A 16,354-nucleotide genomic window follows, 5' to 3' on the forward strand; every position below is an offset into this window, starting at 1 on the left:
AGCTAGATATTCCTTTGTATTAGTTTGCTGAATTTCTTGAATTGTTTATTTTTTGTATTGAATATATTATTACAATAGTGCTATTTCGCTATAAGCATTTGCTGTAGGACTTAAAGAAAAATGTATGCTTCAAAGGCTTTTATTGCTGCGCTTTTTTACTATATTTTTGCCAGTGTGCCAATGTGCTGTACTCAAGCAGTGAGATGTACTAGATGCTGGGAAGGAAAGGATTCTAAACGTATGTTGCGTGTTCAATCTAGGGGAAGGCATGGAGTCTGCATAAAACCTAACACTCAGATAGTTTGTGTAGAACATGGAGTGTCTTATTATCAAGCAAAAATAGAATATCCTGCATCAAGCAGAATAACTTTTAGAGGAAGTTCCACTGCCCGACGTCACAGTGGGTATGCTGGCCAGTTGATTTAAAGTCTAACCTGGTTAAAAAGCCCAACCCCAAACCTAAGCTACTTGTTCAGGAGAATAAGAAAATTTTGTATAAGACTGTGTTTAATGATGCTCAGGATGAGAAATCTGTCATTCCAGAACCTGGGAGTAATCCTTTTATAGCCTTAGCTGAGCAAATAGCCACCTCCCTAAATATTTCAAACTGTTGTGTGTGCGGAGGTCCATTAATGAGTGAAACATGGCCTTGGATTGGCATTGAGGTCTTGCCTTCTGACCTAGTCCAATGGAATAAACCTAGATCAGAGTCAGGGCCAGAAGAGAGAAAGATCTGGGAATTGCAGACAGTGGTGAATGAAGAATTATGCATTTCCCGGGCTGTGCTATGGACAAATGAAAAGCATGTTGGGCACACTTTGTGCCACCAAACTTTGTTAGTTAACTCTACTAAGGAAAAACCAAAATGGGTAGAAGCAAAGGGTGCTGTTATGGAGAATTTTCAGCTATGGGAAAATATTAGAGTATAAATAAATATTTCAATGCTGCTTCAGATTCCTCTGAGCAATGGATGGCTCCTGAAGGGTTATATTGGATTTGTGGTAAAAGGGCTTATACACTCCTGCCCAGGAGATGGCATGGGACTTGCATTATTGGAATAATACATCCCAGCTTCTTTCTTTTGCCATTAAATGCTGGTTCTGCTTTGGGGACCCCAGTGTTTGATTATTATGTTAGATCAAAACGTTCCTTAGACATTGGAGGTATACAGTGGGGAGATGAATGGCCCCCACAGCGGATCATTGAATACTATGGCCCAGCTACTTGGGCACAAGATGGGTCTTGGGGATACAGAACACCTGTGTATATGCTTAACCATATTATTAGATTGCAAGCTGTGGTAGAAACCATTACAAATCAAACAGCCATGGCTTTAGAACTGCTGGCTAGACAGCAAACCCAGATTCGTGCAGCCATATATCAGAACCGTTTGGCTCTGGATTATTTGCTGGCTGAAGAAGGTGTTGTCTGTGGCAAATTTAATCTTTCAAATTACTGTCTTAATATAGATAATAATGGAGAGGCTGTACAGAATATAGCTTCTGCAATTCGTAAAATTGCTCATGTACCAGTTCAAACATGGAAAAATTTGGATGCATCATGGTTTGGACAAATCATGGGAGACTGGAAGCGTATTTTATTCTTAATTGGTATTTCCTTAGGATGTTTAGGGTTATTGCCATGTTTAATTCCTGTTATAAGGTACAGTATTAAAAATGCTGTAAAGGCACTTACTCCCTTTGAAAAAAATGCCAGCATCTTGTACATGTCTCCAGAGGAAAGGAAATAATATTTCATTAATTTGTGTAATAGTCATATTCTTTCAGACTCAAATAAGCTGTCAGAGTTTGAAAGGGGAGAATGAAGAGGGACCCCTGAATAATTAATGAACACCCCTATAATAATAATAAATGAAAATATGCTCTTGTCTTTAAAAGTAAAAAGGGTGTCTGATGTAATGTTTGAAGCAGCTGCAATGTTAAAACCAGATAGGCTCTAAGGGTGTGAAGACACAGATGTGGATTGATAACAGACAGGCATCTCTGAAGGAGCTTCTTGCTGAAGCTGATAGCAGAGTCACAGTGGAAAAGTACTGGAAGGAAGAGCAAAGGGGGTGGGGAGAAGTTGAATCAGATAATTTGTAAGCGCCAGCCTGCAAGCTTGCTTTGTGCTCAAAAGACGGACGGAGGACCAGAGAAGGGGGGTTCAGTATTTTTGGAGCATTGCTGCTCAACTGGACCCAGCTACTGGTACCAATAGTAAAATACTCGTTTCATACCAGAAGTGTGCGGCCTCGTTATTTTGCTGGTAGTACTATATCATAATCACTTTCCAGTGATGATAGTAGGTGGTATAATTGATAACAACAGGGGTCAATAATATTTTGATGTCTGCTACCTCAGCCAAAAGCCTGGCGGAAGATCTCCATCTTATAGGATTACTGAAGGAAAGGGAAATGGCTGAGAAGCTGAATGCATTTTTTGCCTCCATCTTCACTGTGGAAGATGAGAAGTGTTTTCCCTCTCCAGAACCACTAATTTTGGAAGGGGTGTTGAAAGACCTGAGTCAGACTGCGGTGACAAGAGAGGAGGTCCTACAACTGATAGACGAATTAAAAACTAATAAGTCACCAGGTCCAGATGGCATACATTCAAGAGTTCTGAAAGAACACAAAGTTGAACTTGTGGATCTTCTGACAAAAATATGTAATCTTTCATTGAAATCTGCCTCCGTTTCTGAGGACTGAAAGGTAGCAAATGTCACCCCCATCTTTAAAAAGGGTTCCAGAGGAGATCTGGGAAATTACAGGCCAGTCAGTCTGACTTCAATACTGGGAAAGTTGGTAGAAACCATTATCAAGGACAGAATGAGTAGGCACATAGATGAACACAGGTTTTTGAGGAAGACTCAGCATGGGTTCTATAAGGGAAGATCTTGCCTCACTAACCTGTTACATTTCTTTGAGGGGGTGAACAAACATGTGGACAAAGGAGACCCAACAGATGTTGTTTACCTTGACTTCCAGAAAGCTTTTGATAAAGTTCCTCATCAAAGGCTCCTTAGAAAGCTCGAGAGTCATGGAGTAAAAGGACAGGTCCTCTTGTGGATCAAAAACTGGCTAATTAATAGAATGCAGAGAGTGAGTACAAATGCGCAGTCTTCGCAGTGGAGGACGGTAAGCAGTGGGGTGCCGCAAGGCTCAGTACTGGGTCCCATGCTCTTTAACTTGTTCATAAATGATTTGGAGTTGGGAGTGAGCAGTGAAGTGGCCAGGTTTGCAGATGACACTAAATTGCTCAGGGTGGTGAGAACCAGAGAGGATTGTGAGGCACTCCAAAGGGATCTGTTGAGGCTGGGTGAGTGGGCGTCAACGTGGCAGATGAGGTTCAATGTGGCCAAGTGCAAAGTAATGCACATTGGGGCCAAGAATCCCAGCTACAAATACAAGTTGATGGAGTGTGAACTGGCAGAGACTGACCAAGAGAGAGATCTTGGGGTCGTGGTAGATAACTCACTGAAAATGTCAAGACAGTGTGCGATTGCAATAAAAAAGGCCAACGCCATGCTGGGAATTATTAGGAAGGGAATTGAAAACAAATCAGACAGTATCATAATGCCCCTGTATAAATTGATGGTGCAGTCTCATTTGGAATACTGTGTGCAATTCTGGTCACCGCACCTCAAAAAGGATATTATAGCATTGGAAAAAGTCCAGGGCAACTAGAATGATTAAAGGGTTGGAACACTTTCCCTATGAAGAAAGGTTAAAACGCTTGGGGCTCTTTAGCTTGGAGAAACGTCGACTGCGGGGTCACATGATAGAGGTTTACAAGATAATGCATGGGATGGAGAAAGTAGAGAAAGAAGTACTTTTCTCCCTTTCTCACAATACAAGAACTCGTGGGCATTCGATGAAATTGCTGAGCAGTCAGGTTAAAACAGAAAAAAGGAAGTACTTCTTCACCCAAAGGGTGATTAACATATGGAATTCACTGCCACAGGAGGTGGTGGTGGCTAAAAGCATAGACAGCTTCAATAGGGTGTTAGATAAAAATATGGAGCAGAGGTCCATCAGTGGCTATTAGCCACAGTGTATATATGTATGTGTGTGTGTATATATATAATTTTTTTGGCCACTGTGTGACATAGAGTGTTGGACTGGATGGGTCACTGGCCTGATCCAACATGGCTTCTCTTATGTTCTTACAGTTTTCCCTGTGTTCCTCTGTGACTGTTTCTTCTTGCAATAAAGTGTTCTTGGTTGATTCAGAGCTGGCTGTATTCACTTTATTCACCTATGATCTGTGACCAAAGAGGCATGTAGACCCAGGCAGTATAACAAGTTTATTGAAAGTGCTCACAAACAAGTGGGTTGTAACTTTTTTTGTGCAATAGTGAACAAGGAAAAACAAGACAGCAAAGGTGGTTCAAAGAAATAAAAGCCCTGATGTCACATGACTAATGACACGTTCCCTTCTGCTTTCAATCACTCACCCTTCCCTGGATGAGGGAACCCTCATGACTGCAACCTCTTACCAGCTCAGCCTATTCCAGAGGTACACTTCCCTCTCTAGCTGGCCTTTTATTGTTTCCTCCCAGGTGCCATCCCTCTAGCCTTCAGTAGGCAAGTTTTCCCTCCAAAACTGCTGCCCACCCAATCAGAGGGATAGAAGGGATCCTGGGAAACGTAGGCTCTACTCCCTCGCTAGTATGCTAGCATGTTCTGTGCTTGCTAGCATAAGAATGATCATTCTTAATAAAGCTGCCTGCTTTGTTAGCAAAAAAATCCCTTGAGTGGATCTTTTCTCTCCCAGACTGAACTCATAAGAAGGGGTTGTACTAGTTATAGAAACTTCCCTAACAATCATATCCATCTGTAGATCCTCCTGCATAATATACAGTTTGGTCTACAGGTAGTTATGGTGCCAATGGGTGATGGTAGAAAGTGCAATCAAGTCACAGTTGACTTATGTTGAACTAGTGGGTTTTCAAGGCAAGAGACATTCAGAGATGGTCTGCCATTGCCTGCCTCTGCACCACAACCTTGGTATTCCTTGGTGGTCTCCCATCCAAATACTAGCTAGGGCAGACCACTCTTAACCTTCCAGCTCTGATGAGATGGAGCTAGCCTGGACTAGGTGTACATTAGAACAGTATGCGGGGGGTGGGGGGGTGTTATACTTTCTACCAGTCAGGACATTCTGGGGAGTACTAAGGCAAACTGGGGGTTTCAAATGGAGAACAAAGTACAATAAAAGAAGGAGGAGAAGAAAAGAGAAATAAAAGAAATAGGTCACCTGATCGAGTGTAAGAAATTTATATTCTACTTAATATTTTCTAGGTGTTTTATAGGAAGAATTTTAAAAGAGTGTAGAAAGTGGCATTAAAATATACCTAAAAATCTTATTCAAGGTTTAAACTGTTCAGTGTGAGTAAGCCTGGCACTGCAAGAAGAAGATATCATTTCAGCAAACAAGCTTAGTAAAGCTAAGAGGTTTAGAAATTATATTCAGCAAAAAAATCTATGCCACACTTGCACTTTTCTGGACAGGGATGTTTATAACATGAAAAATTAATTGGTAAGTTGTGCCAAACAGAGCACTGAACTCCTCTGTGACAATGTTCTATCTGGACAGTGTGCTGAAAGTACTGCATGTAACATCATCCTCAAGATACATTAAAAATCCAAATAACTCAGAAGTACAGGGAGGGCTAAAACATTTTGCACAGCAATATATACAACAAATTAAATTAGTACTTTTGGTGTCTGAAAAAGCTTGTGCTTTTCTGATTCCCACCTCACATGCTGTTGAAAACAACACAGGATTCTGCCAAAAAAAAATAAGTTAACCACAAGCCTTGAAACATGGGCAACATAACTGAATTGGGAAAGCTATATATCGGAACAGTATGCAACCTGCATAATGCAGGTACTTTTAATACTTTCTATCAGTTTAATAAAACAAGTATCTGATTTAGGGATTACATGAGCAAATGCCTGCCTAAACAACTTTATGAATATTTCCTTTTAACTGTATCTTTTATTCCTCCCACTTTCTTAAAATAAACAGGAAGACTCTGGCCTCTTTAAAACTAACATGATTTTATTCTAGCATTAAGTTTTTGCAGACAAAGTTCTATCCTAAAGTGTTCTATCTATCTAAATCAGGAGTGAGAAACCTCCATCCCGAGAGCCGTATACAGCCCTCGAGGTCACTTGGTGTGGCCCTTGGGGATTGCTGGACCAAACCAAGCCACGTGGCAGCCTCCCTGGGGCCTGGTTGGCCAGCAAGGATCGTGGAGCCCAGCCGCACTGCGCAGCAGCCTCCCCAGGACCAGGCAGGGCTCACAGGGCCCAAATGTACCATGCGGCAGCCTCCCTGCTGGGCCTGATTAGACTCTCCCCACTTAACTTCAAATAGAAAAACAATTATTTGTATTAATTTTGCTGGCCTGAATCATTTTTATGGCCCGCAAATTATGTTATAAATATCCATATGGCCCATGGCAGAAAAAAGGTTCTCCACCCCTGATCTAAATACATTGATTTCAACGAATCCAGAAGGGTGTATCTCTGGACAGGCCGGCCCTGGACAGCTTACTTCATTGGATGCAGTTAGCAGCTCTTCACTAGGCAGACACTAGCACACACAACATTACAGTCTCACTACAGTAGCAGGCCTTCCAGCATTATAACAACATAAGAAGAGTCCTGGTGGATCACAGCAATAGTCCATTTAATCCAGTGTCCTGTCTCACACAGTCGCCAACCAGTTACTCTGGACAACCAACAACATGGCATGGAGGCTAAGGCCTTCCCCCTGATGCTGACTCCTGTTTCTGAGATTCAAATAATTGGTGCCTCTGAATGTGGAGATTCCCCTCATTCATCATGGCTAGTAGCAACTGATATCTTCCACAAATCTATTTAATCCACTTTTAAAGCTGTTTATTCCTGTGGCCACCTGGCAGCAAATTCCATATTTTAATCACTCTCTGTATAAAGTAGTATTTTCTTTTGTCCCTCTTGAAACTACTGCCTATCAGCTCCATTGGTTGCCCTTGAAGTTCTAGCATTTTGGGAGAGAAAGAGAAATTTATCTTTGTCAACTTTCTCCACCCCATGCATAATTTTATAAACATCTATCATGCCTCCCTTTAGTCATCCCTTTTCTAAACTTTTCAGCTTTTTCTCATAGGAATGGGGCTCCAACTCCCTAATATTTTTATTTATTTATTTTATTCAATTTTTAGCCCGCCCTTTCCGTAGAACAGGCTCAGGGCAGGTTACATCATAAAAAGTCAACAGTAAAAACAGTAAAAGACCAATTTAAAAGATATAAAATCTAAGATTACAAAGACTAAGATGGCAGAATTCTGCCTCACAGATGTGACCTATTGTCCAGGTCCAGCAGATCTTGTAGCGCTGGGATGGAATGAGGGGGGGAGGCTGGTAACAAGTGACGCCCACTGCCTCAGCTGAAAGCCTGGCAAAAGAGCTTTGTTTTATAGGCCCTGCGGAATTGAAGCAGATCCCGCAGGGCCCGGATCTCCAGGGGGAGCTCATTCCACCAGGCAGGGGCCAGGGCTGAAAAGGCCCTGGCCCTCGTCGAGGTTAGATGGACATCTCTGGGGCCGGTTATTACCAAAAGCTGTTGGTTTGCTGATCGTAAGGACCTATGGGGCTCATACAAGGAGAGGCGGTCCCAAAGGTATGCTGTCCCCTGGCCGTATAGGGCTTTAAAGGTAAGTACCAACACCTTGAACCAGATCCGGTACTCAATGAGTAGCCAGTGCAGTTCACGCAGCACAGGATGGATCTGTGCCTGTACAGGCGACAAAGTCAACACCTGTGCAGCAGCGTTCTGCACCAGCTGGAGTTTCCAGAAGAGGATCAAGGGTAGCCCCATGTAGAGAGAGTTACAATAATCTAGCCTGGAAGTGACCATTGCATGGGTTACTGTGGCCAGGTTATGGGGATCGAGATACGGGATCAACTGTCTGACCCACTTCAGATAGAAAAAGGCCGATCTGGCAGTGGCGGTAACCTGGGTCTCCATAGTTAGAGAGGGATCCAGAAATACCCCCAAGCTCTTCACCCTTGAGGTGGGCATCAATGCAACCCCATCAAAGGATCTCTGATCCCAGCCCCGTATAACCTAGACACAGCACCTCCATCTTCGATGGATTCAGTTTCAGCCAGCTGTGTTGCAACCAACCAGCCATGGCTTGCAATGCCCTACCCAATTCCTCTGGGGCTGAATCAGAGTGACCATCTATCAGCAAATAGAGCTGGGTGTCATCTGCATATTGAGAATTGCTCCCTGTGGCACACCACATTTTAATGGGTGTCGCTGGGATAGTTCACCCCCAAGTGCCACCCTCTGTCCCCGACCTTGGAGAAAGGAGACCAACCATTGTAAGGCCAGCCCCCATATCCCTGTGTCGGCAAGGTGGTGGGTCAGCACTTCATGGTCGACACATCAAATGCTGCTGATAGATCAAGAAGGATAAGCAGTGCCAAACCTCTTCAATCCAGATGCCTCCGGAGATCATCCACCAAGGCGACCAACATCGTCTCTGTCCCATGGGCAGGGCAAAAGCCAGACTGGAAGGGATCCAGGACAACAGCGTCCTCCAAGAAAGCCTAAAGCTGTGTTGCCACTGCCCTCTCCACTACCTTGCCCAGGAACGGCAAGTTCAAAACTGGGTGGTAGTTTGCTAGGACCGTAGGTCCAGAGATGGTTTCTTCAGGAGAGGACAGACCACTGCCTCCTTCAAGGCCCCTGGGAATGCCCCTGTTGAGAGGGACACGTTGATGATTTCCCTCAGGGGAGTTCGTATGCTGTCACTGCAGGCTTTAGTCAGCCATGACGGACAAGGATCAAGGGGGCAAGTGATGGGTTTCACAGCATCTAGAGTCTTGTCTTGGTTGCCCTCCTTTTTATTTTTTCCAGCTCTGCAATGTCCTTTTGAGATACTGTGACCAGAACTGTATACAATACTTCAAATGAGACCACACCATAGATCTATGCAGGGGCATTACAATATTAGCCATTTTATTCTCAGTCCATTTCCAAATAATCCCTATCCATTTTGGTGTAGTGGTTAAGTGCACAGGCTCTTATCTGGGAGAACCATGTTTGATTCCCCACTCTTCCACATGCAGCTACTGGAATCACCCTGAGTAAGTCATAACTCTCCCAGAGCTGTTCTGCTCAAGGGCAGTTCTCTCTCAGCCCACCTATCTCACAGAGTGTCTGTTGGGGGAAGGGGAAGAGAAAAGAGATTGTAAGCTGCTCTGAGACTCTGAGTGAAGGACAGGGTATAAATCTTCTTCTTCTCCTCCTCCTCTCTCCTCTAAAATAGTTTGCCCTTTTCACTGCTGTAGCATACTGGATTGACACTTTCATTGAGCTATCCACTATGACCCCAAGATCTTTTTCCTCCTCAGTCTCAGCAAGTTCAGGTCCCATTAACCTATAATTGAACTTGGAATTTTTTGTCCCAGTGTGCATCACATTTGCAGCATTGTTGCCTACTCACTCAGTTTGTGGAGGTCAATCAATCAATCAACATTTTATTTATATCCCGCCTTCCCCGCCGAAGCAGGCTCAGGGCAGCTAACAACATCAAATACAGTAATTATACAATAAATATTTAAAAACAATAGCTAATTTAAACAGTTTAATTTAAAAGTCCTAAAGGTCCTCTTGGAGGTCTTCACAGGCAGCCTTGGCTTTCACCATCCTGAATAATTTTGTGTCATCTGCAAACCTGACCAGTACACTACTCAACTTTAGTTCCAAATCAATGATAAATAAATTAAATAGCCCCAGTACTGAACCTTGTGGGACCCCACAGCTTATTACCCTCCACTGTGAGAACTATCCATTTAGTCCTACTCTTTTCTTCCAGTTTAACCTTCCTCATTGCCATCCAGTGCCTTGGGCACTGGTGGAAGGAAAGGGAGGAGGGGTAGAATGCACACTGGCATGCTTATATCACTTCTGGTTAAAAAAATGTAGCAGTCTGCAAAAACTCTACAGTTTTACTGGAAGTGATGTAAGCACACCAGCAACACACCAGCAGACCTTGCATTTCCTCCCAAGGGATAGCAACTGCATCCTGGCAACACTACATGTTTCTACTTATGGTAGAAAAAAAAATCTAGTTAATCTTTAAGGTGCCACGTGATTCCAGTTCATTTGGTGGGTTAAAAACAAAGTAAATAAATAAAAATCAGGAGTCAGACAAGGCCACATGTCTCTGCAGCTCAAACTATCTGCAATGGCTGACAGAACTGGCACTGTTGGAAGCCAAAGAAGGGATTTAGTACATGTGGCCTCCCATAAAGAGATTAAAATGAATTGGTTGTAAGGCAGAAGAAATTCATTCTGCCATGCTTCCCAGATTTCAGTTAATAACCAGAGGTAAAAGGCTGGCTGCAGATAACATATGGTTTACAGCATAGTGGTCTGCTCAGCCTAACCTACCTCATGGCTGGGATAGGGAAAAGAAACAGTTATTTATGTAGGTTTGAGCTTCTTGGAAGAAAGACGGAATAAAAATGTGACAGACAGAAAAATAGGCATAGCAGTGACGTTCAACAAGTGTTGAGAGCTGCACCAAGAGTAACATAATTATTAAGTACTGCTTTCACATCTGATCTTTAGTTCTAATCATGCCAACGCTAAAAGAAAATTCAAGCGATCATAATTGGTGTCAAGCATGCTATTTCTAAGTGTTGGTTTTATCCATACCTTTCTTCTCTCCCCCCCACCTTTCTCTCCCTTCGCCCCTGTGGATGCATAATAAATCCCTCTGAATCCAGGATGTTTGGTGTAACCTTGTATTAACGATGTAAAGTGCCTCTCCCCCAGATTCACACAGCCATGTCTTATCAGCTAGCAGAGAATGTGTGAGAAATGAAGATGTTAACATTCCTTAGTCATAAAAGAGATACTAGCAAGTAGCTTTTGAACCTTCAACTCAATTTGCATCCTTATGTTATTCTTTTGAAGTTATCTCTAACCCTGCCTTTTGAAGTAGTCTATAAGATACTATTCAATACTATGTCAACCATTACTTCCAAGGAACCTGTCCTTGGAGCAAGTCATGGAGTTTCAATAAAACAAGTCTTTGATTAAAGAACAAAAGCTTGATTATTGCGAAATATTGATGCTTGACAATTGTCTCATCAGAAATATTTTTAAAATCTACTGGAAGTAGTTTGATGAAGGCTGGCAATAAACTTTCTGCTACTAAACACAACCAAATACTAATAATGCATCATACATACTTCCTTGAGAGCTGCTGGGATCTTTTTCTGTTTTCTTCCTGATGGGATACTGTGCAACACTGTAGACAAGGCACTGGATGGAGATCTGTGGTTTACTGGGGACCCATTTTTAGAAGGAGTGCATAGACTGTCTAAAATGCATAGTTTTAAAATGTTATTTTTATTAGTTTCAAAATTTCTATTCAACCCTTTTTAAAGCAACTCACAACAGTACATAGCAAACAGAACAGTTATTACTATTGTTGTGCTTCAGTCAAAGCTAAATTTCCTATGTTGTTTAAAAATTATAAGTTTTAACACTAGTAGATAACACAAAAGTCACCTTTAGAACTACTGGTGCACATGGGCAAATATATTGTGGCCTTAAATGTAATGGAAGCTGGTCTGAGAGTATTACAGTAAGATGGACTACAACTTCCACACATTTTGCAGGTTTTGGTTTTTTATATTAAACAGCCAGTTCAATGACATGTAAGGACCTCAACAGTTTGTACACTGCTGTGCAATATTTCAGCTGATCCTTTTTAAAAGGCATTATGTTGTTCTTGGAAGCTGCCTATGTAGCTTCTTGAAAAGAATAACTGAAGAACATAATTCAAAGGAACATAATTGAAAAGCTTAATTCAAATGAACTGATATACCTATGAAAAAACACTTTCAAAACAGCAAATAAGAAGTAATGTTACTACTATGCTCTCAAACTTCACAATATTAATGGCATACAACTTTAAAATCCAGATTTGTTTTTGCTGTTTAATTTATGTCATGCTTTTCTACAGCACAGAGTTGATGGTAGAATACACAGAGCTCTCAGGTGGCCTCCCATCCAGGAACCTACCAGCCCCAGACTAAGGCTGCCTTCCAACCATAATCCAGATTGTACATTATAAAGAAATGCATGCACTTTGAAGAATTCTGTTCTGGTCCTCCACCTACTGTGCCAATGCAAGTCCTACTGAACTGAACTGTGTCATGACCTGGGAAAAAGCAGGCCCTGATCAGAAGTTTATAGCAAACAAATAAATATGTGAAAATTAAAAACAAACCTGGGCAAAGTTTACTGTGCTTCTGCAGCTCTTTAAAGCAAAGATCACATACTCTTGCAGGCTGATTTTTCATATAGTCTAATCCATGCTTATTTGATGAACAAGCTTGGCAGATTATCTAGAAAAAAAAGAAAACTGTAAAATACATATACTCACACACAAGCCTACACACATTTTTCAAGTTTATGTTTTAAGTATACTCAGAGCTAAGTATCAAAATAATCAAAAGCACTTTCCTAGGAGCACTATTCTACCCAAAAATGATTTATTTTGGATCAATTTACGCAGGGCTGCCGAGAGGCACTATGGACCCCCTGACAAAGATTCCACTTGGGCCTGTCATATGACCCTGATCCAAACCAAATATAATAATAAAACAAATCACTTGGCTTGCTGCTACCATGAATTTACAGTAATAAACTAACTGGCCTGTCCATCTATTTTTATTTATTATTTATTTTACTCATATCCCACCTTTCTCTCCCATGGGGACCTAAAGTGGCTTTCATCTTTCTCCTCTCCTCCATTTTAACCTCCCAAGAATCCTGTGAGGTAAGTTAGGCTTAGATTATGACTGGCCCCAAGGTCACCCAGCAAGATTGCATGGCAGAGCAGGGATCTAAATTTGGGTCTCCCAGATCCTAGCCCTAGCCTTTAACCACTACACCATGTTGGCAGGGATAACTCATCAGAGAATAAAGCTAGAAGATACTAAATTGGCCACCAGCTTTAGGATGATTGTTCCAGGGCCAAAATGGAAAGACATGGGTAAATCTGGGCCCTGGTGAGGAAAACCAACAGCACCTTGTGCTATTTGTAATGTAAGCTAAGGGTCTCTGTTTCTGGCAGGCATAACTCAAAAGGTACTGCTACATATTTGAAAAGTGGCCACTAACCCCAAGATGATGATGGAAGTTGCAGTTCTAAAAATGAAGGGAACTGGAGCACTCTGAACCAGGTTATCTTCACAAAAGGTAACATGTAATAAGAGAGCTTTTAAGCAACATGCAGTGTGTCTCTAATATTCAGATCCCTACCTGCCATGAAAGGTTGCTGGGTTATATACTCTCAGCCAGACTTAACTCACAGGGTTGTTGTAAGGATAAAATGGAGGACAATGCAGCTCTGGGTCTCCACTGAGGAGAAAGACTGGTTATGGTATGTGTTATTAATCTAATTTTTAAATGATATTTTAAAAGATTACATAATTTGTCATATGGCAAAACTATTTGACCATATGGCTAATTTGTCATATGGCTATTTGATCTTCAACCAACATCATCATTGTTATTATTCTTATTGAATTTATGAAACATCCAGTCATAAGCATTGCTCTGAGCGATGTACAATATACACAAAAACATACCCAAAGAAAATAGTCAAAACAAAATAACACATTTTAAATCTGATGGCAAACAAACTGATCCCATGTCAGACTGCTGGCTACTTCACAGGCGGGGGAGTGGGAAGGGCAAAGAAAATGTAGAGAGCAGAGGAGAGTGCAAGCCAAGATGGAACCATCACTGTCCTCAACTAAAGGCCTAGAGGAGCAGATAAATACTGCAGGGCATGGATACTGCCTAGGACACAATCAGGGATTTCATTCTTTTCATTTAATTTGACTACAGAAAATAAGACTTACAACAATCTCCTCACCAAGTTAATATTTTGCTTATCAGCTGAGCAGGTCATATTAACCAGACAGACAACTCTGACATTCTTTCTACCATTTTTTTTCCTGCTTTAATTTTCTCCCAGTCCTTTCCTTTCTTCCACTGTTAAACTGAAGCTTCATTATTCTTGAGGTTTAGATACCAAAAAGGAAGATGGGGTGAGGAACAAACTCATGAAAAAGTTTAATGATATCAATTTTCAGTCAGGCAGTTCTATCTCTGACCCAGATAAGAACCATTCCTAACAACATCGATCTGCCATAAATTATATCAAATAATTAATGTGTGTTCTTCTTGGATTTTTATGCAAGTTTAAATGAATACTATAAATATCACCTTGAACACTCTTTGAAAACCTGTTTAAAACATTTTAAAAAGAAAATCAGCAGTGGAGAATTAGAAGCCTTCAACAGAGGTTTCTTCCTGACTCCTCTCACCTACATTACAGTGACATTTACTTCAGTAGCAGATATTTATTACATGGCTGTAGGCTGCCTGGCGCAGTTTGCAAGCTGCAGAGCAAATATGGCTGCACCAGACTATAGTCATTTTGCAAATTGCAGAGGTTTGTTAATAAGTTCCAGGAACTGCCAAATCCAATCTACTGACTGAGATGCAAGATCAGCTGTAAAAATCTTCCAACCTTTCCACATGCTCTACAGTGGTGCCTTCTCCATGTCAATGTGAACTCACTAGTACAGATCATACACATGGTAGCTCTTGTATCAGGAATCCAGATGGGAGCCTTTGACCCTAAAGGACTGTCTTCTTCCTCTTTTTCTGGGTCAGCCTAAGGAAAAAAGGAAATGATACAGAAAGCATGACAATAACTTCACTGTTTACATTGGCTAGATTTCTTTTTAAGAGCCAGAATCTTTCATTATTTTTATTTTGCTAATTAGAACTGTGTATATACCAACTCTTCATCTGTCAATGACATCACAGTTCCTATCACAAACTATGGTTTTTGAGACACTATTTCAGGTTTTGGGATAGAAGAGAATGATAACTAGGTATTTAATTTTGATTCTATTCTCTCTAGATATTCCAGCCCTGTTATTTACTTCTGCTTTATTGGCTGCATTCAGAAGCCATGATAAACCTCTGTAGTGGGCATGAACACAGCTTGCGGCTGTGCCTACACATTTCAACTGCTCCTCCCTCCTTCTTTCTGCACAGAACCAACTGCCGCAATGTCCAAATGCAGGCACCTGGGCAGAGTGGAGTTTCCATCCCACAAACAGTAATTCTAAGCCATGATTTAATCCTAGTTTCCAGGGAGGAAACAAACTCCAAGATACATCTAGATGTTGGCATCATGGTAAACTAGAGCTTGAACAACATCTTTTAAAACCAGGAAGACTTTGATCAGAGCCAGTATATGGGCTGGTGAGGAAAAGGGGCAAGGAATGTGGGAGTACATAAAAACAGCAGCAAACCAAGTTTGTGCCTGCCACAAACAGAGGTTCATCATAATATGCAAATATAGCCTTAATTACTGAGTCTTTATGTTGAATTTGCTGCTTTAGTCTGTGTTTTAAAGATATTTTAGAGAATCTGATGGCTTAGCTTTTTTTAAAGAAAAAATAGAACTGTTATTGATTCTGTTGATTTATTATCTTGCTCACTTTGAAAATCAGAGTAAAAAACAAACAAACATATTTTTAGAGACCAGTATGAGAATATTTAAACAGGCTACCCAGCTACAGAACTATTATCTACAAAGAACAAACAGACAGTGATTTTTGGAGCAATGGGAATAACTGATATATGGCATCATTTACTCATTTATAAACAAAAGTCACTCATTGTGTAGATCTGGAAGAATAAGTGCTCTGGAGAAATAAACTGTATGAGGTCTGAAGTCACATAGGATGGGGTAGGGATCCATGTGAAGATACACATTTTGCAATACATTTTGTATTTATTTTTACTTAATATTATTTCTCACATGAACTCAAGGCAGATTTCACACAGTGAGTAAGTACAAACAACAAAACGGGATATTCAAAAACAAATGCATTAGGATAATAAAAAACTGGAACCACCAGAAAGAACAGGAGCACAGCATAAGTATCAATGTAGGAATCATGCCCTGAGAAGCTGCTTGGTTCTCAGGTCTCACAAAGACCACAGACAGGAACGTGGGTGAGACCATGTGTCTGGCATACTAGCCTGGAGCCCTGCATTCCCCATTGTGTCTGAAGAGTCAAAACGGCACAGGCATTTCACATCCATGTTCACTCACATTCTCACTTCCTTATGCTGACCCAAGCAGTATTGACAAATTGATGACTGTATTGAATCCTGTAAACAAGTATAGATTTAGTCTGTCTCTCTTGAACAGATGCTTCCTGTTATTTGTTTAAGCA

At 41.2% G+C, this 16,354-nt stretch overlaps 1 protein-coding gene across 1 annotated transcript in view; it reads right to left on the reverse strand.

Moving 5' to 3' along the window:
- Positions 1–16,354, reverse strand: part of FGD6 (FYVE, RhoGEF and PH domain containing 6) — a 108,175-nt gene that overhangs the window by 13,199 nt on the left and 78,622 nt on the right. The window contains exons 16-18 of the mRNA XM_060245198.1: positions 14,626–14,772; positions 12,310–12,427; positions 11,264–11,394 (exon numbers count right to left, since the gene is read on the reverse strand). Coding sequence (XP_060101181.1) covers positions 11,264–11,394; positions 12,310–12,427; positions 14,626–14,772 — 396 coding nt within the window. The remainder of the gene's footprint in view (positions 1–11,263; positions 11,395–12,309; positions 12,428–14,625; positions 14,773–16,354) is intronic.

Source organism: Heteronotia binoei, chromosome 8 (assembly GCF_032191835.1).
Source record: "Heteronotia binoei isolate CCM8104 ecotype False Entrance Well chromosome 8, APGP_CSIRO_Hbin_v1, whole genome shotgun sequence".
NCBI classification, from domain to species: Eukaryota; Metazoa; Chordata; class Lepidosauria; order Squamata; family Gekkonidae; genus Heteronotia; species Heteronotia binoei.